This window comes from Nannobrachium achirus, assembly GCF_963921795.1.
Source record: "Nannobrachium achirus genome assembly, chromosome: 9".
Lineage (NCBI taxonomy): Eukaryota > Metazoa > Chordata > Actinopteri > Myctophiformes > Myctophidae > Nannobrachium > Nannobrachium achirus.
The window spans coordinates 33,188,480-33,214,213 of NC_137818.1; the positions used below are offsets into that span (position 1 = coordinate 33,188,480).

General features: G+C 39.9%; 2 protein-coding genes across 3 annotated transcripts; one reads left to right on the forward strand and one right to left on the reverse strand.

Annotated features, from left to right (window-relative positions):
- Positions 1-782: 782 nt before the first annotated feature.
- Positions 783-3,801, reverse strand: nfe2 (nuclear factor, erythroid 2; the record flags this gene model as incomplete). Its single annotated transcript, XM_080732691.1, has 3 exons — positions 783-2,063; positions 3,498-3,635; positions 3,754-3,801. The coding sequence occupies 3 exons, from the start codon at positions 3,799-3,801 to the stop codon at positions 783-785; spliced, it is 1,467 nt and encodes a 488-aa protein (XP_080588817.1).
- Positions 3,802-10,710: 6,909 nt separating this feature from the next.
- Positions 10,711-24,814, forward strand: copz1 (COPI coat complex subunit zeta 1). Of its 2 annotated transcripts, XM_080734271.1 has the most exons (10): positions 10,711-10,793; positions 12,651-12,719; positions 14,572-14,653; positions 15,218-15,309; positions 17,869-17,924; positions 18,294-18,371; positions 18,493-18,544; positions 19,985-20,023; positions 23,181-23,285; positions 23,983-24,814. In XM_080734271.1, the coding sequence occupies exons 1-9, from the start codon at positions 10,776-10,778 to the stop codon at positions 23,241-23,243; spliced, it is 549 nt and encodes a 182-aa protein (XP_080590397.1). In that variant the 5' UTR covers positions 10,711-10,775; the 3' UTR covers positions 23,244-23,285; positions 23,983-24,814. The 2 variants fall into 2 exon arrangements, with proteins under 2 accessions (XP_080590397.1, XP_080590398.1); XM_080734272.1 differs by lacking the exon at positions 23,181-23,285.
- The last annotated feature ends 920 nt before the right edge of the window (positions 24,815-25,734 follow it).

Genomic DNA, 25,734 nt, shown 5'->3' on the forward strand with positions numbered 1-25,734 from the left:
AGGGGGGAAAAATCACACTGGTCTGCAGATGTCCATGTTCCACATTGGTCTCCATGAGTTTTGAAGTCGGGATGACTTGGCAACATTCTTAAATAAGGTTTGCTACAATTACAACCAGAACCTTGTCCATTATTGAATTCCTGAGGAAACATTACACTGACATAAATCTTCTGTCATAGGATGCAAGAAAAAACGATGGAGGTGTTTTACTACAGAAGACTGCTGTGCAGTTTTTTTTTAAATCTTTTTTAATAAAGCATTTTTACACAACTCTCTGGTTTGGTTTGGCTTAATATATCTGACTGTAAACATGTTGAAAACTTACATGGAACCATACAAGTTCAATTGAGGCACATTTCACTTGTTTTGTGTGCAAAATAAACTGAAGACGATTTATGTTACATGATGTACATACAGATCAATCTCAGAAAATTTGAATATTTTGTTAAGGTACATATTGAAACGTTCACATTTCTTGAAACTTGTATATTCTAGATAACACATTCTGTGAATTATTCCAAATCTTAAGATTTTGAATTTTTATGGCATAGAACTCAATGAATATCAAAAGTAAATATTTCAAAAATATTACAATATTACACAAGACTACTCAAAACAAGGATTATATTAGAAAATGTCAACCTTCTGAAGTCAGACTTGCTTGAAATCCAGTGGGAAGTTTGCGAAGTTATATAAGATTACAAAATATTTACATTTTCAGAGATTGATCTGTAGGACAGTGGTGCAAACTGTATGTTTATAGGAGTGGCAGTCCTGTAAATCTAGCATTGCGCTCTTCCTTGCAAAGCTGTGCGTGGGACCAGGTAGATCTTGCCATCAGGGGTCTGCTGTAGAGAGTATTGGTCGATTGAGTAAGGTTGTCCCTCCTCATCCCGCAAGTGAGCGAACACTTCTGCATAGAGCTCAGTCAGTCTGCATTTAATGTAGGCCAGGCTATGTTGGAACTCAAGCCTTTCCTGTGCCAGGTGATCTCTCTGAGCCTGTAGCTCGCCCAGTTCTCCCTCCAGGTGAAATATGTTATCCAGCTTCCTTTTCCTACAGTTCTGGGCGGCTACTTTATTTTTTCCCCTTCGCCTGATGTCCCTTACCAGAGCCAGCTGAGAGTCATTCAAAGTGTAATGGGTCAGGAGCTCGTTAAAGTCGTCCACTGGCAGGTTGATGATCTTGTCCAAGGGGAATGGAATCTTCAAAGACATGGCGCGCCGCTCATCTCTGCACAGTGGCGTTGGAGCAGAGCCGTTCCCCTGTGTCTTGCTGTACAGGCTGTGGTGGGGGCTCCCTCTGCTGGACACTCCAGAACCATTAAAACACAGGTCACTCAGGGCACCGCTTAGACTATGTTGCTGTTTCACTGATTCTGGAGACAGACTGGTTTGGGGATGAGATGCATTGTGTTGAGCTAGGAAGTATGATGAATGTGCTCCTGAGTATGTGTAAGTGTGAGACTGATTCTGATAGTCCATGGCGTATTGGAGTTGTGCCCGACTAGTTGGCTCAGTCGTGTCCACCTCCCTGTCACTAAAAGTTAAGCCTACACCTGTGTTCTGGAATGTTGGCACGCCAGTCATGGGATTATCAGGGGAGGCAAGCGGCGGACTAGAGCCTAGGGACAGGCCAGAATCTGACTCCAGATCATCTGCTGAGGAAGGATGTAGGTTTTGTCCATGAAAAGCACCCAGTATGTGTCGATTAAGACCCTGAGAGAGGCAGATGCTGGGTTTCCTGTGCCCTTCGCTGGTACCCGACATGTTCACCTGCTCCATGAGTGAGGGCTGTGGAGCATGAGAAGTGGGCACAATTCTTGGGTTGAGCGGAGAACCACAGTGCCCGTACATGGCCTCTGCATTGCTTATAATACGATGACTGGCAGGCTGCACTTCAGAGTAAGAGCTCTCACAAGCAGCAACAGGATTTAGCTCGCAAGCAGTGGGAAAGGCTTCTGAATGGGATTGGGACAGCCCATATCCTCCTATAGGGATCACAGGCTCCATGGGATGGTACTGTGTCATCTCATAGGGGCCTTGACTGGGGACTTCAAATTCCTGTAAAGAAAATGAACAAATGTTAACTGAATTGTAATTTTCAGACAAAGCACTGGGATTGCATAGGGCTTGCAAGGAAATAATTATGTAATGCATGTAACCTCTGAGTTAATTAGTGGGATAGGGTCTCATAATTCATACATTGTCTGGCTTGCCAAAGCACACAGTTAAGCCCCACTTCAACATGCCACCCATAGCTTATGCCGGGCTCGCTTAGGTGTGATCAAATTTCACATGGAAACAGATGGCCATTGTGCTGTGCAGGGGGCTGCCAGCAACATACAGCACTTGCCCCCTCTCCCTGTCTCTTTATCCAGCCATCACTCAATTGACTCATTGTTGCCCACCTCACCTGAGTGTGTAAGTTTTAAGGGACTCTACATCTCATCAAGATCTTCAAGTATTAACAATGCTTTTTGTTTCACTAACCAACATTTTATTAGTATAATCATGTCTTCTACTTTTATTTTTGCCTACAAAATATGGATGTAGGTTGAAAAATTGCTGTCTGTGCAAAAAATAAAATAACTTGATTCAATACACTATCTGTTGTGATTATTAATGGGAATTATACAACCCACAGGCTTATGGAATTTAAAACTATAGACAAATCATAATGTGGGCAAATAGCGGTAGTTACTATTGTCTGTGTACGCTACATGGTAAAGACAACATTGTACAACATTGTTGCATTTGACACGTTGCAATTTAGAGTTAAAGGGTTATTTCACTTTCAAAAATACCTTTTGTCATTTTATCGTCTAATCAGGCTTTTATGAACACCCTGAACAGATTTTAATTGCTTAATTCAGTATTTAGATATTTGATGTAAATGTTTTCAGGCCCTTCTCCTCGTTTGTAACGTCAAACTACATTTTAACCATGATATCATAAAGTCATCAAAAACACCCATTATTTTTTTACTACCCTCCTAATACTTGAGCGATATATATATTTTTTACATAATTCTTTGGGAAAATGGAAAACAATGAAATAAAACAAAGAATTCTTAAAAAAATGAAAAAGATTATCGAAAAAACACGCCCTGCTCACGACACGTGTTAGGAGGGTAGTATGAGTCACTAGAAAAAATGATGGGTGTTTTTAATGAATATCATGGTTAAAATGGAGTTTGAAGTTACAATGGGTGTGGGGAGGGGCCCTCAGTGGTACATCAAATATCGATTAAATGACCAAAAGTTTTTTTGAAAGTGAAATATCCCTTTTAAGTCATTTTATGGCAATATTTTGCTTAATTTGTACAAAGGTTGCTTTTTATGGGTCAATGAAATTACTGATCTAGTTGTGCACTGGTGTCTCACATTGAAAATGGCATGTCTAATAGCTGGTATATAGCTTAATGTTTATATGCTACTTTCGGTGCGAGACACAATGCACAACTAAGTATAAATCAGGCTCAAGTCTGGCATTTACCTGCAGCTCAGTGATGGCCATCAGCTCCTGCCAAGCCAAATCCATATCTGTGTCCTGGGGGGATCCATAAGACCGGGCTCCAGGAAAATTAGAGGGCATGGACACTCCACCACACAGCCTGCTTGGAGTGGTTAAGACCTTGAAATAATGAGGGAAATGGATTACCATGTAGCGTATAATAAGCCTATATTTCATTTTAATTATGCAATTATAATCCATGGCTTCTCATATTTGCCACCTCTTAAGACAGACCTACCTCACAGCTTCTCCTCAATGGGAGAACATAGTTGGCTGCTGAACACATTCAGAACTGGCTCTTGGTGCATAAGATCCTCCTTGAGAAGAAAGAAAATGTCACGTTACTATTGACTGACACTAAACTCATTCTGACAGCACATTTCACAACATGTTAGCCTGTCACAACTTAAGTAACAAACATGCCATTAAACAACATGTAGTGCATACAATACAATATATAATACAATATAACTTTGACCAATTGCCATGGTGCTAAATAACAGTATTTTGGGTCAACTTTAGGTGTGAGCTTTAGGAATGCATGAAGGGTACAGTTCCGTTGGGTCGGCTCCTCCCATCAGCTGTGCTGTGGAGCTATGCCAGCTACTGATAAGACAATCTTCTGGAAAACAGAGGCTGGGGCCTGAGACAGCTTTGGAAATGTTTGGCGTGTGGCAGACACCAGACATGTTTTCATGTTAATTTCTGTTGGTCTATTTCTGATGATGGAAATAATTACCACCATGTTGGAAAGTAGTATTTCACAGAACTTGTTCTCAGGTGTTTGTGCATCAATTAAAACGGTAGAACATTCATACAGGCAAGGATTAAAATGTCTATATATTAGAAGTGTCTTAGTTCAGATGCTTATAATGAATGTTAAGCATTATTCTTGTTGGATATATCAAATTTACTTTGCTAGAGGATCAGCAAAGGTTTAACCCACATACTGTATAATGCAACAACAACACCATCTCCAAAATGGTTCTAATGAGAATATGAGTAATTTTAATGGAAGATACCTAGTTTCCAGGTCTCCAGCTTGACTATAGAACACATCTTGGCTCTTGGTTTTGCCGCAGGTAACATTTAATGGCCACAGTATTGAACATCCCATTTAAATTATTAAAACCAGGAAAGCATCTGTGTCATTTTAGATTTTAGCGTTGGCTATTCAACAATAGATATACAAGCTTGTAGGCTACATCTGCTACAGATATGTTTTAAGAAACTTGTTATTCAAATCTTAAGTTAGCTAGACGCATTTATTCACCATAATAATAATGTAGTGTATTGTCTACAGAATCCCATGCTTGTGGTTTTAACTCTTTTGTTGTCTTTGTGGTGAGTTTCCTAAGACTAGAGTATTTCCTCTACTCTTTCTAAGAGGACAAAGTAGACAGTCACTTCTCCAGTCGTGTTGATGCTCTGGCCCAGTCAAAACATTAAAATCCAATTAAGTAAATTGTATTTTGTATGATGCTGCAATATATTTGTTGAAACTGAACAGTCAACTTGAAGTGAGCAGGCTGTCATCCAAATTGTATTCCATGTGACTCCAATCCAATGAATGAAAAATGAGACAAACAGCATATGTCTTTGTTAAATATTTAAATATATACACATACATACATACATCATTTAGTTTGACATCTTTATCTAACAGAAAAAAACAAATTATTGCCATTTCTGTCAAAGTTGTAAGTGCGCAACTTGGTCTGCAACCAGAAAGAAAACAGCAGGTAGAAAGCTGTAGGATGTGAATGAACATACCTGAGCCACATTCTCTCCGTCTTCAACAGGTGAGGAGTTGGAAAAAAGAAAAAGAAAACTTCAGATTAGTAACATAATCCTAGCGGTAGATTGAAAGAATCAGAGTAAAAATGACTTTCTCTACTCTTTGGTATATATTGTTTATCGTGGGATAAACAACTTGTAACAGACCAAGGACTAAATGAGCACTCCTTCTAACTGTCTTGCCCTCATTCACTCTGTCTCTCTCTGTTCAGCTACACACACAGTCACCGGCATAAAAGGGATGGCTCAGCGACGACAAACGCAATCTTCCTGTAAGGCACCCACACTGCGCTTTTTTGCACTCTCCTCCTTAATAGCACACTTGCACCCCAACCCTGAAATTTCCCCTTTCTCCACATGAAAAACCACAAACCAAAAGTCTGACATGCACCAGAGCAATCATTCTATAAGTCTACTTTCAAATACATGGATGTTTACAAACGGGAAAAGATGTACTAATAGTGTCTAATTATGTAATATGTAAAGAAGTCATTTAGATTTAAAAGATCAAAGTGTGAGTTAAAAGCTATAGTCGATGGACAACTGTCCTATCCAAACGTACAAGAACACTGTCCTCACAAATCCTCACAAAATGAAAGGTATGAGGCGTGTGATGTGGAGCACCTGTAGTTAAAGCTGGCATTGCTGTGAGGGCCCTGTTCATGCGGGGGTGGGTTGGAGACTGAATTGGGACTTGGTTTAGTAGGGATGGAATGTACACCTCTGACAGGTAAGAAAGACCACATTGTTCCTATATCTGGCAGAGCAACCACCAAGGGAGAGAGAGGAGCAGGGGGAGAATGGAGGGGAGCATGTCTTACATAGCAAGTGACCATTAAAATCCCTCACACACAAAAATCCCCTCACTGCCCTGTTCTGGAGCTTTATGAACAGTGAGAATACACAAAGGCAACAAGTTATATAGAATAAGTCTATTGTATAGCAGCATTCTCTTGGTTAATTATGGTAGAGATGGAGAGATGCATTATTCATTCAGTGTCATTGATTATATTTTAATATCGTGATGAAACTAGTATAACAGTGATGATTTTTGTTCTAGCCCTATTCAAATCCCTTTCCTAAAAGACCCAATCATACAAAGTGGTACACAGTATCTCTAAAGTCATGTCATCAACATGGATCTGTCCCATATTCCCTCCTGATTGGCTTGACTGCCTTCTAAAGTTTAGAAAGCAGTGACGTTTGCTTATCTCCCGATTAGGGAGTCTTACTGATAGTCCTGTGATTAGTATCATAATTCTCTTGATTGTTCCAGTTATAACAAAACTGAGTATTAGCAGATGTATCGTTTTCCAAAGCATAAAATGAAAACCATTTAATGAAACAAAACAAAATAATGTTCGCCATCATAATTACATTTCACACACACACACACACACACACACACACACACACACACACACACACACACACACACACACACACACACACACACACACACACAAAATACTTTATCTCATGTAAATAAAATACAATTCATTTTGACCATTTCTACAATAACTTTGTTAAACGGTAATGGTGCAAAACCAAATACGAGAAATGAATCACTTAAACAGATATTGTTAAATAAGAATGCACAATTACAACATGTTGTAAAAGGAATATGGACCGTAGGACAAGAAATTAAGCACATTTTGTCATGCAGATAATAACTTTGTTAGATGCTGTAGATTCAGCCTAAATGAGGTCATGGAAAGTGTTGTCTGGTCCGTGACACTGTCGGATCCCACTAAATCACAGATTATGATGTTTCGTGTCATTGTTCTAAGATGGGAAAAAGTAGGTGGCTGACAGAGTCAAGAAAGGTGGATGTCTACCAGGAATCAGAGAAGGGACTTCCCAACCCAAGTTCCTAGCACCCAGCCCCCTACTCAACCACCGCCAAAGACTGCCTAAGAGCAGCCTGTTATTACATCGACCACAGTGGTTTCAATTCTGGACACAGTTCCCAGGTCAACGCCCACGTTCCCAGTGTGTTTGTTTGCGTCAATTAGTTTTTGACATCTCTTTGCCTTTCAGCTTTTGGCTTAATTTCTGAGGGTCTTGTTAATTGTATGCTTCGTTGGTAGGAACAGTTATATGCTTTTGCTACTTGATGGTTCCTTGCTACTCAAGGTCTGCTCAAGCTCTATACCAGTGGTTCCCAAACATTTAAGCTCAGGACCCAAAAGAGAAATGTTTGTCTGGTACCCAAACTAGCAAAATTGCAGATCTGCAAGTGATTTTTGTAGTCATTTTTTTTTATTTTTTATGTTTTGACATTTAACCTACCTGTGACCCACAAATGGGTTCCAACCCACTGTTTGGGAAACAGTGTTCTATAGGCTACTGTAGTACATGTACACCCTCAACTACACCTCAATCTGACCCTGGTCTCATTTTAATGGAATGGAGCTGTCTTGAAGAGTACGTGTGTGTCTGTCTGTCTGTCTGTTTTTGTGTCTGGGGTTAATCGCTGTATAGGCCTACCGATCAGTGCCACATTTCTTGTGCACATTGCCAGTAGGCCACAGAAGTTGTGCTTCTCGTTATGTTTTAGGCTTTTTAATTAATTTTCATTTTAATTAATGGAAATAATCCTTGACAGATGTATCAGCACGTGTTTAGTGGATAGTTGTTTGGGATTAATTATGTTTGGTTATGGTGTTTTTTTGCCACCCCCCCATGTCTCTCGCCATGACATTTGCTCATTAAAGATGGAGGAATGTGGTATTTGAGGTCTTGTTTTAACAACCAGAAAGCATGCTGTATAATACACTAATGGAAAAACGACCTTACCGCTAAACAAAATGAGTGTATTCCTTTGGTTGTGGTATCAAGAGGGGAATATTTTTGGAGTCAGCTGCTGGGAAAAGAGGAACAAGATACAGAGAGGGCGGATGACTGAGAGTATTCTTGTACTTTTATCCAGGGCCACATTGATTGTATTATCCAGATGCAGATTGATACATGTCAACGCACAGACAAGTGAAGGTGTAGATATAAAGGTATTTCTACTGTTGTTCCATGATGCTCATTGCTTATCATTTCAAGTCACAAGAAATAAATGAGGAACCTGAACCTGCAGAATCATTGTTCCGAATTTCTCAATAATTATCTTATGATTTCCAGATGGAGATAAGATTCCAGAATGACTCAGAATGTTCTTTTTTCTTCTTAAAAAAAAGAAAAAGGAAGTATTGTGTGTTATACTAATTGAAGCTGCTTGTTTTGTTTCATATGAATTTAAAAACCTGTCCTTGTTACAGGAGTGGTGTCAGGAATCTTATTTAAGGGTGTGTTACCTGCACAGCCCATGCATATGTACTGTACCTACTGTATGTGCATGTGCGTGCTCATGCAGAACCAGAGAGAGAGAGAGAAAGCAGACGGATGTCGGGTGGCGGAAGCTCTGCCTAATGCTGATAACAGCAGCACTAGGTTCCTATGAAGGGAGCTACCAACTGTTGTGCTTTTTTGTTGCATAAACTGAGGACTGTAGGAGAAACTCATGCTATCACATTGTCCCTTCATCTTCAGCCTCACACAAATTTATACAACTTAACAATTTACCTTCACTGAGATAAAATGAATGGCTGTGCTCTGCTATTGGGCTGATGATGTATGGAGGTTTCTGTACAATGTTTTGTTTGTTCAAGATAAATAATGATCAAATCGAATCAAGTTGACTTGAAAAAACATTGATTGCTATTATACTCTCATACTGCCTTGGTTCACTTTCTATTCCATATTATTTTGTTTCGGTTATAATCACAAGATGACATTCATCCACTGTGCATAATACGGTATAAATAGATGCAGTGAAGAGAAAATATGTAAAGGTACTGCAAATATGAGGGTATTTGTGTTGTGATGACCCAACTGAGACAAAATAAATAAATAAATGCATGTATGCCAACGCCCAAAATAATCCTAATTGAACTGGGCAACTGTGGGAATTGAGCCATTACATTCCCTCTGTTCCACAGATAAATATTGTGAAAATAGCAGATCTACAAGCTCACAACGCCTTACAGCACGAGGTGTCGTGACCTTGTATATCGTCTTTTTTCAATACATTTTGCCCCTTTCTTAATATTTGACATGCAATTTGGCCAATATTTGAATAGTTTTTATTGTATAGTTTGTTTTAACATTTTACGCAGTCTTTTTTTAGGTATTATTCCAGTCAGAACCCCCACAACAGGTTGAAAACCACTGCACTGGTGCATGAGTTATCCCCTGGTGACCACAGGAACAAGTGATGACCAGAATACGGGTCTTTGAATATGTGAACAAATAAACAAAGTACACAAAAATGGCCCTGTGTGAACATGAAGTTGTATGAAATCGAAATGTAAGATTAACTTTTCTTTACTGTTAAAGGGTGTATGTTTCCTCCCAGGCTTCCAAGGGTAATTTTGAAATCTCTGTGGTTGAATTGTGTAAACATGGTGTGTGGGTTGCAAAACTTCATGGTTGCCCACACCACAATACTGTTGCAAATGTAAGTTACGGTTTGTTGAATGTTATCAATGTACAGTAAGGCTACTATAAAACATTTGTAGTAGTGCAATAGTGAATAAAAGGTGTGATTGTGTCTATAATGTGAATGCATATGCATCTGCTGGTAAAAAGAGATTGGGATCCTAAACCATCCTGCAGCAAGGCGGTCTCAGTGATGTCATCCATGGAGTGATACAGGGGGAATACCCACCAGGCAGGGTTTCCAAATGCTTCCCAGAAGTGGGAACTGGGATAATTAGGTTGGTTAAATGTAGGAGGATCCATAAAAAAAAAGTTGTTCATGAGTATACAGACAGGCTAAAATGGCATATAAATAAAACATGCGAGGTCAGTGAGGTCACCCACTACAAAGAAGGAAATGGCCTGCACACAGTACAGCAATTACATAATGTGTTGTTGTTGCAGACTATTTTTTTGTGTATTTTTTTTTAATTTATTTTTAAGAAAAAATTATGAAATGATCCCAGCTTTATCTTAAATTATTGTGCAGGTGACTTTAAATTCACTGTCAAATTGGCTTTATGTTTTGTTATGCATGATGTTCAAATTCAATTACATTATTTATTTATTTAGTTATTTGTTTCAATATTTATTTAGTTCGTTAGTTAGTTAGTTCTTCCGTTTTTGGATCCACTTGTGTTTAAATAAAACAAATTAAAACACAAAGAAAAGCAATAAAAAAAAACTTTACGCCCAACGTGAACTCTGAACCGTGTGGCCTGATTCATACTTCGTCGTGCGATGGTGTCACGCGACAGTAGTCGACGATCTACAAGCTCACAACGCGGCGCACTGTGACTCCCTGTGAGCTTGTAGATCGGCAATTTTCCTTTCTTGACTCATAGACCGACTCTTAGCCAATAGGAAAGGTCCTCTTTCATTTGCACCACTGTACACTTCTAGCTAGTAGTTAGCCTGCTAAACAGACAACAGAAGATGGATTCTCCGATATTGGTATTATTATATTATTATATATGTATATTATATATGTATCCGTACATAATATCCGCCCATTGATTAAGCTTTACATTTGATGTATACAAGTACAACTGCTATACAAAACCGAGCGAGAATCACCAGTAACTGTAACGTTTAGGCTAGCTATAGCGTGCTAACGTTCTCCTGGTGAAAGTGTATGTGTGTTTATGGATGATGTGGAGGTTTAACGTCCGTCGTTGTCTGCAGGGACGTCGAGCTGCTTTCCACCTTAGAATGTCGGACAAGCTACTTTAGAATGTCCCTAGCCTAGCTAAGAAAATGACTAACTAGCTTTACTACAGGTTACTTCTTTACAATACAAGCTAAAAGTTTAAAGTAGCTAGCCTACCAGCCTAGGTACGTTTTTGTTTCTGAGGACATATGGATGGATGGAAGTTTTGATTGATTGAATAATTTATTAGAAGTTTGCAATAGCAAAAAGTACAGTTTCATGACAAATCACTGACAAATCACTGGTACAAGGTCAACAAAAAAGAGATCGTAGAAAGCCGAGGCTTATTTCCACAGGAACCACAAGTCTCCCTTGATGCGATGGAGACACAGTGAAAAGAAAAACTCCCCTGTTGTGCTATTTTATGTTGATTTGTCTCTTAAGATTTAGTGATGTACCCCAGCTACTTGGAAAGCTACATTAAGAACATGCTACTAGGAAATGCCCAGCACTCGTTCTAAATTGTACAATGAAGTTTAACCAGATTAACTAATTAATATGGGCATGGTTAGGATACCCTTACTGACTACTATGCGAACATGACGTGTCGCTAAACCCAAAACGACACATTTTCCCAGTGTTGACTGACATTCTTCTTTATAGTAAGGGGATTTTATAAGATATTTGACCAATCTGCGAAGTAAATTGTTACCAAGACATTTCTTCACCAATGTGTTTCTAAAGGTGTGTAATAATATGTACTAAAAGGTTGAAATTCAACTCCTGGGGGAAACCTCATAAAAAATGATTTGTGTTTGTGTCCCATTAATTTACTATACAGGAAAAAAATACAATATGCTTTAAGTAGCATGTGAGGGGTCAAACTAGGGGTTCTTCATGATGCTGAATCCATTGCAAGCATTTATTTTGCATGAAAAACATTCCTTGGGCTAAAAACGGACCCACAAAATGATGGTTTAGTGATGAATCATCACCTTTTCTCCGTTTTGTAGGGACCATTTGTAGCCCACGGAATGTTTTTCGTGCAAAACAAATGCTTGCAATGGATTCAGCATCATGAAAAACCCCTAGTTTGACCCCTCACATGCTACTTAAAGCATATTTATTTTTTGTATTTTTTTCCTGTATAGTAAAGTTAATGGGACACAAACACAAATAATTTTTTTTATGAGGTTTCCCCCGGGAGTTGAATTTCAACCTTTTAGTGCATATTATTACACACCTTTAGGAACACATTGGTGAAGAAATTTCTTGGTAACGATTTACTTTGCAGATTTTCTTATGTTCCCCTTACTATTAGTCATTGTTGTCGTGCGACATAGTCATGTGATTAAACCTGCCAGACTGTATTGTGTATTGTTAATTTGTTATTAATAAGATAGGCCTATATTACCCATCATGCAGTGATGTGGAGGTGTCCCAGACAGGTCGGGACGATAAGTAGTACTGCATGAAACTAATAAGTCCTATATCTCCCCATGGTCAAGAGGGGATTGCATGAAAATATAATATTAAAATAGTAATACAACTCTTGCTTTAATAAGCAATTTAAAAACTTATTTAAAATTACTGGATTTGAGTCACACCACCTTGCTACACAAATTGTTTATAATTTTGATCTCTGTTTCTTTCTCATGCAGGAACCGTCATTGTACACTGTCAAAGCAGTTCTCATTCTAGACAACGATGGAGACCGGCTTTATGCCAAGGTATCATCTTCAAGTTGAGCAATGATATAACTTTCATAGGCGATGTCTTCAACAATACACTTTAGACAACATTTTCTTGTTGGATGGCTTCTTGGGCATTTTTGGGAAAGCATCTGTGTCATTTTAGATTTTTACGTTGCTATTTTAAAATAGCAGATGTACAAGCTCACAGTTCGTCTCTTAACTCTTTGCGTGCCAGCGCCCTCTAGGGGCCAAAGAATGCCAGCGCATCTCTCATAGGCGAGCGCTTTAGCTTCCAGGACTTCAGCTTCCAGGACCTGACGTGCTCACGTTGATGCACAGCATGGAAATGTCCCGGATGAAGATGCTAACAGAATGGCTATTCCCATTTTGTCATCTAAAAGATCATTTTTGGGCGATTTCGCCGTAAATAAACCTCGCGCCGCTTTCCTAAAACACAAAAAAGAGATATAAGCCTTTAAAGATGCGGTCATTCATTGGATTAGGCGGAGATTGGCGATTGCGTTCGCAAATTACGGCCGGCTGGGACGTTGTTAGCTTTCGGCTAGTAGCTACAAAAATCAAGCCAGGCTTCAGAAGGCCTCTTATCATTTTATTCATTTAATTAAATAAAGCCGAACTACTTCGGGATCGGCACACTCGTGTACTCATCGGAAGCGGCGCCGAACATCGGGTGAACATTGGGGAGCTCAAAAATGTATTTTAAACCATTTTTAATGGAATATATCGTCGGACAGAGTAGAACGGCTAGCTGGCTAGCGGCTAGCGAGCCAGGACCACCCACGACTCTACAAGCAGCTCGGGGTAAGTGAATTAATAAAAAAAAGATTGTATTGGATTGAAATAAAGCCGAACTAGTTCGGGATCGGCACCAGATGAGTTAAGGTGCCTCCACACCGAAAATACTACAGGAGACTTGTTCAAACTGTTCACAGACTCCAAAGAACTGCAATGAACTGCAAAAAACTAAGCACATTGAATTTTCCAGCTGACTGTATGCCGACTGTAATTACTGTACAGTTTTGCGCATGCGCACTGTGTTGCCATATCGGCTCGTTACAAGCGACTTTGATCCTGTTTTCCTATAATGTTGCTAGTTGTGGGTTACTTTTGTTTGGGCATGTTTCTGAATTGTAGTTGCTTATTTGGCCTTGCTTTCAACATTCTTTTAGAAAATAGCTAATGTAATAGAGCTCAATGGGTGAAACTGGACGCTCCTTTAGGCTTTGTTTTCATAGACCTGGTCGCTTGTTTAACTCACAGAATCTGGCAACCCAGGAGCAGAAGCGGAGATTCTTCCTGTCCGGTGATTTCTTCTCCTCACACCAAAACAACACACATCACTATTACTAGCGTTGCCTTGGAGTTGATTAGTATAGGAAATTGAGAGTTGAGATTGTGAATATGCTATTTAGTTAAAATATGCAACGGGAAAATGTCTCTGGCTTATTTAGGCTTGGTTTTGCTGCAGCAGTAGCAAACTAATGGTGCATTACAACTCGCTACAATTCACCGACGTCCAGGGGCGACTCTACAAATGTGAGCAAGTCCAGTCTTCCAGTTTTCCGTCGCTAACGTTCCCGACCCGCTGCCGAAAACCTACCGATGAGCTCCCGTTCGGCAACAGACGCTTTCCGCCGCCGATTCGGCCACGAATCTGTTTGGTTAAAAGTGGCCTTTAGTTTGTGTCGTGCTGCCAGGTTGTACATGTGCTATTTTTTGAAAATGTTTAAAAAATCTTGAAAGTGTGAGAATTAGTCATTTAGAAGGCATTTGTGGAATGGGCCTCAGAGTTCTTGGAGCATGAACAAAGTTCACCTTATTGATACACAATTTTACTTAAATATCCTCTCTCTTAATTGATTCACAGTATTATGATGACACATACCCTACAGTGAAGGAACAGAAGGCCTTTGAGAAGAACATTTTCACCAAAACACACCGGACAGATAGTAAGAGAGAACATGACAACCACAACAGATGTTCCGAGCTTCTGACTCATTTTCGAGGCCGGGGGTCTTCAACAAGGGGTCCGGGGTCCTCAGAGTTACTACAGGGGGTCCTTCAAATCTTTGTGTGATAGAAACCTTTTTTCTCTTTTATATTAACCACTTGAATCCTAACGTACATATTCTGAGAACTTTAGCCACAAATAGCAGATCTACAAGCTCACAATGCCTCGTGCTGCGAGGCGTTGTGAGCTTGTAGATCGGCTATTTTATGCAAAGAGGTTTGGTGTAGAGGGGGAAAAAAGAGCAGACTAAGTACAAAGTGAAAGGTCAACTTTATTAAGTATTGACAGTTCAAGTGGTTAAATATCTGATTGACAAATTGACATGAATCCAAAATACACTGATGATTGTGCTGTCAAACGATGAAACTATGAAAAGGTTGTGGGGGTCCTTGCTTCTAAGGGGTCCTTGGCCTGAAAACGTTGAAGACCCCTGATATAGGCTAATTACAGATGAAACTGGCCTTGTGTGTTTATGTTCTTGTGTTTATGTTCTTCCTCATAGGTGAGATAGCATTACTGGAGGGCCTCACAGTCGTCTACAAGAGCAACATAGACCTCTTCTTTTATGTGATTGGAAGTTCACATGAAAACGAGGTAGGCTTAAGCCTTAAGTTAACTGTGTTGTGTTCCCAATTTGATATCCATCTCTCAAGGAGAAAAAGCCCGGAAAAGAACCGGTAGTACATTAAGTACAGGGCTACGTGTTGTCCAGGCTACCCAAAACATCCTGCTTCTCTATATATCCAGTTTAATCTTGTATAGCCAGAAGATCAAGAAATCTCCGCTTTGCACTTACTGATCATCTGGGGAAATCTAAAGTGCTGTGGCTTGAACAGTGGAGAAAACAAACCGTAGTCTACGGTCACTGCTTTCAAAACCAATACTTCTTACACCTTCTATGATGAAGGGCCACCCCAAATTCTTTGCATTGGTTCTGCATTGCAGTTTTGTTCTGGGGGATTTTCTGCCTTTATTGCGACCGTAGGTCGCACTTACTACAGAAAGCTCCACCAGGTGTCCGTCTGTCCGTCCGTCCGTCACACACGTTTTGCCCTGCTCATATCTCGGCAACCGTTGCCCCGATCCATGCCAGCTTTTGCACACACACTCCTTGCCTGCCAAACTACAACCTCCAAGGACCCCCGGAGCTCCAGGGACCCCCAAGTCCCTGGGGGACCCCCTGGTGTAAAAAAAGTTCCCTCCGTGACTCACGTCACACGTCACACTTTTGCCCTGCTCATATCTCCGCAACCGTTGCCCCGATCCATGCCCCCTTTTGCACACACACTCCTTACCTGCCAAACTACAACCTCCAAGGACCCCCAGAGCTCCAGGGACCCCCAGCTCCCTCGGGGACCCCCAAGTGTAAAAAATGAGCACATGTGCAAAAATTACCAAATGACCACCCCAACGGGGCTGCTCACGGGGAATTCCCGGGGACCACCCACTCCTGGTGCTCCAGAACCGATGCAAAAGTGGTGGCGCCCCCAGTGGAGGACCCCCTGCCACTGCAGCTCACATAAAATGCCGTAACTCGGGCTAGGAGCGTCCGGGAGAGCCGGGGCCGGTACCTATTCGTCCGCCAAGGCAATGCGGACACCCCACCCCTCATTTCTCACATGGCCCTCTTCTAGCGCCACCTACAGGCCGATTTTTAAAACACTGGCCACTGCTCCTACAGTTTTTGCCCTAAAATCACGAAAATCACTACACAGTATGTCCACACTCATGTCATCAACATGGATCAGGAAGTTTTTGGAAAAACACATTTTTGCCCTATTTGTGGAGATAAGTGACCTACGGTCGCTTATCTCCCGATTAGGGAGTCTTACTGGTTAGTGTACAGTGGAGATGGACAGGAGACGGGGAAAGACGGGCAACAAAGATCGTCGGGACGTGAACCCGCGATTCGCTGTCAGTAAACATTAGAGCCGCTAGGCCACTGGTCCAGGCCTTGCAGTTTGTTTTTAAATTTCCAAACTGTTTGCAGCCAGTTTTAGCGCCTACGTTAAATGTAGATGTCACCAGATGTGACAGTAGGCGGAGATCTACAATCGTCTGGCTGTCAAAAAAATGCATTTGTTAGCCGACCTTCCTTGGCCTTTGCTGTTAATGGCAATGTAGAGTTGCCAAAGCGTCTGGTAACATTGTCTTCACCTCAGCTTGACCACTCAGCTTGCTCCTCCCATGGGTTCCCAGAACTCACGGTGTTACAACCTCCTGCGCAGGGCCCAAATTAGGCTCTGAGAACTTTACTGTATATCAATCTAAAACAGTGATGTAGCTTATAGAAAACTAGATCTGTCACAATTACAACATTTAAGTTTGATTGATTGAATATTTTATTAGACAGAATGTAAAACGGTACAGTCAAACACTTTAAAAGTCCTTGTGGTCTAGTTTCCATTGGGGTCCGTCCGAGGTATCCCTAGGTAGAATGTACCCTTTCGTCTCCTGATAGGACCTTTAAAACAGCCCCAAAACTTCACCTATCAGTTTTTAAAGGAAGCCAATTTTTAAGGGATGAGATCAGGGCATTCCACACATGGGTAGCAGTGCTATAGAAGGAGAATTTAAATGCACATTTCTTGGAACATATGAATAAATTAGTTTTTTAGGCTTTGCAATTAGTGATTATGAAGCCTAAAAAACTAATTATTAATGATTATGACAAATAACTTAAATATTGATAGAAATTACACATTTAATTATTGTATACTTAAAAAAAGAAAAACAAAAGAAAAGAAAATAGCCAAAATAGCTGATCTACAAGCGTGACATGATGTACGCTTGTAGATCAATTAGATAATTTAGCCGTTTTTCTTTATGATTCACATTTTAGATCTTTATTGAATTGCACATGACTGGCATCACAGTTCAAGTGGGGCATTTCTTGCACTCATATCTATGGATTCAGATTCTGTTGGAATGTAAAGCTCACCAAATTGGAGACAAACTGGAATTGAAATAAGGATGGCAATAATTAGAAGGAGATATCAAAATACAGGTAGTTAGTTTAACAGTATTATGTTTTTAGTGGCATCGGTATCATTGTGTGCATAGTATAGCACTTGGTTGATATGATTATTTGAACACTCTAGCTCCATAAGTCACAAATTCTAATGGTTTATTCCCCCTTTTATTATCACCTAGCTTATGCTGATGGCCGTTCTGAACTGCCTATTTGATTCGCTCAGCCAGATGTTGAGGTGAGTTGTGCAGTACAATTCCTCCCCTCCAAATCGCCAACCTCATATATCGTTACTGTCGGGCAGAAACCTCGTATCTCCAAGTTTCAAATTTGTACTTTTTTCACCAAGTAAAGCCCTGCTTCACCATACAAGGCTGTCGCACAAAAGTAGTGAAAACAGCCGATCTACAAGCACACAACGCCTCGTAGTGCGAGGCGTTGTGTGCTTGTAGATCGGCTATTTTCACTAGTTTAATTCATTTTTAAAATGATAAATACAAAACGAACGGTCTTGGACATACAAGGTTTCCACCCGACAACGACAATATATTATATATAACCTTATATGAAGTCCAGTTAATTGTTATAATTTCTGCTCACTTGGCAGGAAAAATGTTGAGAGGAGAGCTTTGTTGGAGAATATGGAGGGCCTCTTCCTCGCTGTGGATGAAATCGTAGATGGGGGGTGAGTGAGAATTTATTAGATTTATATTATATAAGACAACTCTGTGGTTATAAATGCCTGTGTGTTCCTACATCTCGACTCCTAAATACTAATGTACTAATGTATCTGCTGCCCCCTACAGGGTGATCTTAGAGAGTGATCCGCAGCAAGTGGTCCACCGTGTGGCTCTCAGGGTAAGTTAATGTATATTGAATAGTAAAAATAGGCAATCTACAAACTCACAAGGCGTCGTCGCATTGTGATGAGTTGTGAGCTTGTAGATTGGATATTTTTTAATGACTTGGAAATTTGGTAAAAATGTTTGCCTATAATAACGTGTCCAAAATAGGGATGCCACACTGTGGCAGTGTTCCCCTATATGCATTCCGATCGACATAATGCATTCACATTTGACCGCTGATGCTATATTTTTATGTAAATAATATTATTTAGTGATGGATGAACTGTCTTATGTATTTACTTTACTTTTTTAAGTTATATTATTTTGCGCTATCAGTACTGATGCTTCATGTACAGTTACACACTTGTAAGGGGAGAGGATGCATCTCTATCCAGCCAGACCTATAGAAAGAGCCACAAGACACTCATTGTTCTTGCCATGACACCTTCACGTTACTTCAGCATTTTTCTTGTTCTTGTCTCTGAGCACGCAGAAACAAATTCTAAATCAAGTTGGTTTTGGCAATAAATGTTTGAATATTTTGTGAATGGAAGTCTATGGCTCTATGGCATCTATTTTCAGAACAACGTATTGCTTCATAATCAGGTCAATTAGCTTACCTGATCATCATCTCAGCATTTTAAATGAAGCTACAATAGGCACCAGGTAGATGTCAACAGAATGAAGTAAAAAAAAAACAATGTTGATTAAGATGCAGAAGACAAAAAGATAGTCCTGTAACTTCACTTTGTTACATCGACTGCATCCTAAAAAGAACAAATTTAATTACAATCCATCATCGCGTTGCAATGCAGCGTTGAAAGCCTTGGAGATTTGTTCATTTTGGCAAGCAAGCAACACTGTTGTGCGATGGAGTATAAATTAAGCTTAACGTTACAACAAATGTAGGAATGCGCAAGGAAACATCTGTGAAATAAACATTTGGAAGATCCATCTTAAGAACATGAATCCTCGCTCGGTATTGCCCATCCACAGTGTTTTGCCTGGAGGTGGTCCACAGGGCCACCGTGACTCTTGACGCCTGTCAAAAAAGAATTCTGTGTGTGCGAGATAAATATTCACCGCTGCTGCTAGAACCTCATCTTAAGGGAAACACTGAAGTGGTTTATGCTTTGTGCTACTCCACAAAGATGGTTGATGTAATGTCAAGAGAGCAGATAATTGTCCTAGACATGAATATAAAATGTTTCTATCCTGGGCGCCCTGATATCTCAGCTGGTAGAGCGTATACCATGTCAGGGTTAAATACTTGCTGCAGGTGGCTCGGTTTTCAAATCCAACCCAAGGCCCTTTGCTGCATGTCATCATCACCTCTCTCCTGCCTTCCCTGTCTCTCTACTCATTGCCACTATCAAAATAAAGTGTAACATGTGAAGAAAACAAAAGCAAAAGAACAACAATCTAAAAATAAATACTTGTGTCTGTCCTGCAGGGGGAGGATGTGCCTTTGACAGAGCAGACAGTCACCCAGGTAAGAAATGGTGTTCCTGCTGAGCTTTTTGTCCATGCACTTGAACATGTGTATTACGTTATTAACTGGTAATACTCATAACTGTCTAAATTGTGTATTGGATTCAGGATTCCTTTCATTGCCATTTGTACTTACAAAGAATTGTCTTGGCAAGGGTGGTGCATTATACTCGAGGTGATAGTTAACAAATGATTCACAACAATTGAAAAATGTAAACAAAAAGCTTAAAGAAACAAACTTGTGTACAAGGTACAGTAAGAGACTGTGGGGGCTGGTATAGCAAGATGGGTGGATACATATATGAACAGTATCATATTATTAGAGGGGTTTGTTGGATACCACATCCACAGAGCACTTTTATCAATACATGAATTACTGATGGCATCTTCTGTATTGAGTACAAAGTGTACTCACACTTACAGTAGGCTGTCAGAGCATACATAAACATGATGGCATATACTGCACTTGGGCCAGTGAGGGCCGGGTCACAATCCCACAGATCTGTCTGTGAAGGGCTGAGGGCCTTGTTAATGAGCCACCAAGGCTCTGTGTTCAGACTGGCAGCTTCAATCCAATTTTGGGCCTATCCAGATTGGAATCAGATTGGTGTTATCAAGTCTGAACTGCAAACAACCACACTGGAGCATATTTGCTTGATTTCTAAATTGAACCAAATTACCATTGTACAATATAGTATAAAGTTAAGCTTGACTCGCGCTCATGTCTTTTTGTCATCACCACAGCTACCAATGCAGATACAATCGATAATATCTGAATACACACAACTGATCTGATCACTAAAAAAATGGTCCGAAAAGGTGTAGGCTGAAGTTTATTTTGCCTACCCCATTTCTATCAAAAATCAAAACAGATCAATGAACATAGTTTCGTATTTGATTTAACAAAACAGAAAAACTATTGATAAATATTTTTGCTAATCCTAGTAAGAAGAGAACAAATAATATAAAGTTCCAGTCAACTGGCACAGCATCTGGCACAGCATCACGTAGCAATATAGACGTATTGCCACAAAACTACACCACACTTCACCACTAGCTAGATACTTATAAAAATAAACATAATAGTATATGATACTATATAATAAACACATACACATATAATATATGTATAGATAAGCAACATTAATACTCATACCCACTATCGTAACAATGTTTGTTTAGCTATTTATACATTTATTACTTAATAATACATGCATTCATCTGAGATATTTGTGTATTTAAATATCCTACAATATTTACTGGTTCTTTATGATAAGGATGCTCTATTATAATGTTTAATATTTATTCATTATCTTTATTTTGTTTGGTGACTGATGTGCACATTTTCAGTTCTTTACCCAAGCTGTTCCATAGGGCATATCCGTGGGCATGGTTTACTGGTGCCACAAAAAAATTGACCATTTTCCTATAGATTTTATACAAATATTTATATCATATTATTTTAAACCTAGAATCAAGCCAACCAGGATCCTGGTGAATCATGACCATAAAACCATTGATTCTGTGAAGAAGAAAAACAAACAAACATTTGAATATTTAATTGTATGATATTCTACATTTCAGGGCTTTTCACGACTAGTGATTTTTACTAGTCGACTAGTTTGACCCGCTGGTAGTCAACTAGTGGATAACCTATTATGTAATAATAAAGACTGCAGACGCTCTGGGCACGGCATTTCGCAGCAGCTACTGTAAGTTAGGTTGTCATGACCTTAACATCTTAACATAATTGATATAAATATTTTTGTCTATTGGAAAAATGAAAGCAGATTATTTTTGTGGCACCAGTAAAACCACGCCCACTGCTATGCCCTATAGACTTACTCCTCTTACAGAGATGCATCTAGCTTTTGTGTTGGTCCTTGAGTTTGATCTCTCAAATACACCTGTGCCCCTAAGTTCATATTTAGTCTCTCGCGCTTTGAACAGCTCCTGCATGCAGGGTGGAAGTTAATTATGGTGGGCCTTATATTATGGCAGTGTTTAGGTCAACTAAATCTTCTAATGTTAGAGTTTGGATTTATTTACAATTCTTATGGCTTCTTTTTGAGCGGTGCTCCTGGAAGAAGCTAAGCTCCAGCATCTGGCTTTGTCCAGGCTCTGAAGCGTGGCCTACATCATGGGCACAAAGCGCTCAAGGTGTTTTGTACGCCCAGGGTCACATTGGCCAAGCTTAACGGGACGCTTAATGAAATTAACTGTAGCACCGCTCACTTCACACTATGTTATATTTCTTATTTTTTAAGGTAAGGTAGATTATAGTTTTATTACGACCGTCAGGTCGCAGTTTCTATCAAAACCTCCACCGGCTGTCTGTCAGTCAGTCACGTCACGTCACACTTTTGCCCTACTTATATCTCTGCCACCATTGCCCCTATCCATGCCAAACTTTGCACACACACTCCTTGGCTGCCAAACTACAACCTCCACCCTCATTTCTCACATGGCCCTCTTCTAGCGCCACCATGAGGCCGATTCTTGCAAAACACATTTTTGGACACTGCTCCTACATATTTTGCCCTAAAATCACGCAAAGCGGTACATAGTATGTCATCAACATGGATTCTTCCCATTTAGCGCCACCATCAGGCAGATTTTTTCAGACATTTTTGGACACTGCTGACCTGACGGTCGCTTATCTCCCGATTAGGGAGTCTTACTGGTGTGGTCTCCAGCAAAGTTTGTTGTCTATGGTGATACCCAAGAATTTGTTCATTTACTCGTTCGATGTCCACATTTTGGGTTATTAGTGTGATCGCTTTATTTATTTTTGAGTGGTGCTCCTGGAAGGAGCTAAGCTCAAACATCTGGCTTTGTCCAGGCCTACATCTTGGCACAAAGCGCTCAAAGTTTGTTGTTCGCGAGGGTCACATTGACCAAGCTTTGCGTGACGCTCAGTGAAATGATCTCCTAAATAGCACCGCTTACTTCACACTAGGTGTGATTTTTCTATTACATTTTATGATTTAGTGATAGTTTATTGACGTCAAACCACTTTTTAATGGTTTGTAGTTCTTTTCCCACTGCATACAGAAGCTGCTCAAGATCTCCTCCTGATCTATATAGGCTAGTTTCGTCTGCAAATAATACACATCTAAGTTGGGTCAATGCTTGACCTATATTATTTATACTATCAGTTTTGGACCCAATACGGATTCGGAACCCTGAGGGACTCCATGTATGATATGCAGTGGGTCTGAGTCAACATTGTTGACATGCACATACTGTCTTCTATCATGCAGGTAACTTTCTAGCCACGTGTTGGCGACTCCTCTAACACCGTACCTCTCAATTGTTTAAGAAGTATTTTATGGTCAATACTCAATAGTGTCAAATGTGAGTGGTCAGGGCCTTGTAAGGGCAGTGATCCCGCAGTACTGTCTCTCTCCACTCTGTTGTCACCTGCATACATTACCTTAATATTTTGTATGCATGTATACAACATGATTGCTAATTATTTGGTGGTAAGGTGGTAAGTAGCCAGCGGTGGTTCCTGTCTTTTAGTGCTGTGATGAGGTGTGTGTGTGCACGTGTGTCTGTGCGTGTGCGCTGCTGCTCCTGATTAATGTTCTCATTTAAAAGGCCTGTGACAGCCTAGTGGTATCCCTCCTCGAGCCATGATTAATAGCTGTCTCCCTTCCCCATGCTTTATGGTTATGGTTTGCCTCTCATTCAACGAATTAAGATGATTAATTAAATCGTGCATATTTTCTCTTGATGCGCATCACTCATTCCCTCATTTTTCTTCATTTAAAACAGACGTCTGACATTTATCAATACCGATACCATTGAGTGATATCAGATGGACTGTTTGGTTTTCAAGGTGGTGATTGAGACAGTGAGAAGTTTACTGCATTGCCTTTTTAAGTGTAATACTGTTTTATACGTTTTTTTTGTTTTGGAGTGATCTGCTTGTTGAAAACCGGTTCTCCTCTACAGGTGCTACAGTCTGCCAAAGAACAGATCAAGTGGTCACTTCTTCGGTAGGACCATCACAGATTCCCTCCTACCAGCCAGCTAATTGCCGTGGCACTGCTCCATATTTTCCTCTTGGATTTCACTCCTCCCCACGCTCCCCTTCAGTCTAGGCTGTGGAGAGAGCTTAGAGCCAAATTCTAAGTCTTGTCTTAGCTCAGCGTGTAGAAATTGACCTTTTATGGGACCATTTTTGCACTTGGTTAAACTAACTCTTAGAATCTTACTGTTTACTGTGACTCATGTAACAGTTATGTTCAGAAGAATTCTTGTCCTCAAGGAAATATCTTGTGTTGCCCCCCTCCTTCTGCAAAGTCTTGTGTTGTATGACATTATAGTCACGACAGGTATTAAGATGCTATATGATGGTGTACATTCCAAGTGCTGGGTCTTGTCTGTCTTTTTGTTTTCTCCTTGGAGACCCTCAAGGGTTTTTGATGAAGTGTTTGAATCTGCATAAATCCTTACCTTCACCTGTGACATTCCGTTTGATCAAAAACATGCTTCTCGATTAAATGAAAAAGTAATTGATAAACTTATCGAAAATAATCAATAGTTACAGCTCTGTTTTCTTTAGCCCGGGATGATTGACACGTACAGTATGTTAGCATCCTATCACATCTTAATGACTACTGTACAGACTCAAATATCGAGGCACTGATTCTGTTCACCTTTTGGATATTATGAATGTTGTGTTAAAACATGTACTGTATGATAGCAAGAACTGTCAGTAGACCACTGGTTGTAGAGGCATGTTTGTCTCATCCCAGGATCATCATCAGATACTTTTTGAATAAAAAACATTTCTTCATGTTGGTGCTTAAATGGTTATAATATTATTACAAATGATCACATTCCCAGCCTTTATTTGCCCTGGGAGGAGATGGGGGTGAAAAGAGGGCAGAGAAGGTGATCTCAATCTGATGACCCTGAACGACAGCTAGCCGACCAATCATTGAAAGCAAAAGTAGGGGTTAATTGAACTAATCGATCAATAAAACTTTGCACATCTACAAGCTTGCGAGTCGTGAGCTTGTAGCTTGGCTATTTTTGCATGACACTGTCGTATAGGGCTTAAGTTTTCGACAGACTGATTTCGTTGATTGCTTAATATCTTAAAGGAGCTATAGTCAACTTTTTCTTGAAAAACGGATGCTAAAATAAAAATAATGTTTCGAAAATATTTTATAAAAAAATAAGCTTCATATATGTGTTTCAATAAAAAAATGACCACAAAAAGCGGAAAAATAATGATAACATAATCATTTTGGTCCTTTGTTTACATTTACAGGGTCCGAAAAATGTAAACAAAGGGCCAAAATGATTATTTTATCTTTATTTTTCCGCTTTTTGTGGTCATTTTTTAATTGAAACACATATATGAAGCTTATTTTTAGCTGGTCAGCAGGACCAGCTCTTTAAACAGATTACATTGTCCTGAGACATTCAGGGGACCTATTTGCCGATTGGCTGTCCATGTCACATGGTCACCGAGCTCATGATTGGGAGCCATTCCTGTACTGCTGTAATGAAATATTTTGTCCAGCAGGGAGCACCATTCCTTCACACTGAGCCGGTGCCTGTGGCCAGCCTGCTTGTGATAAATGAAACAGAAGAAAAGAGAGGTCTATACTTGAGTAAAAGTACAAAAGTATTGGCATCAAAGTACAAAATGTTTGTATGATTGCTTGTAGATCGGTTATCATTCTTTGATTT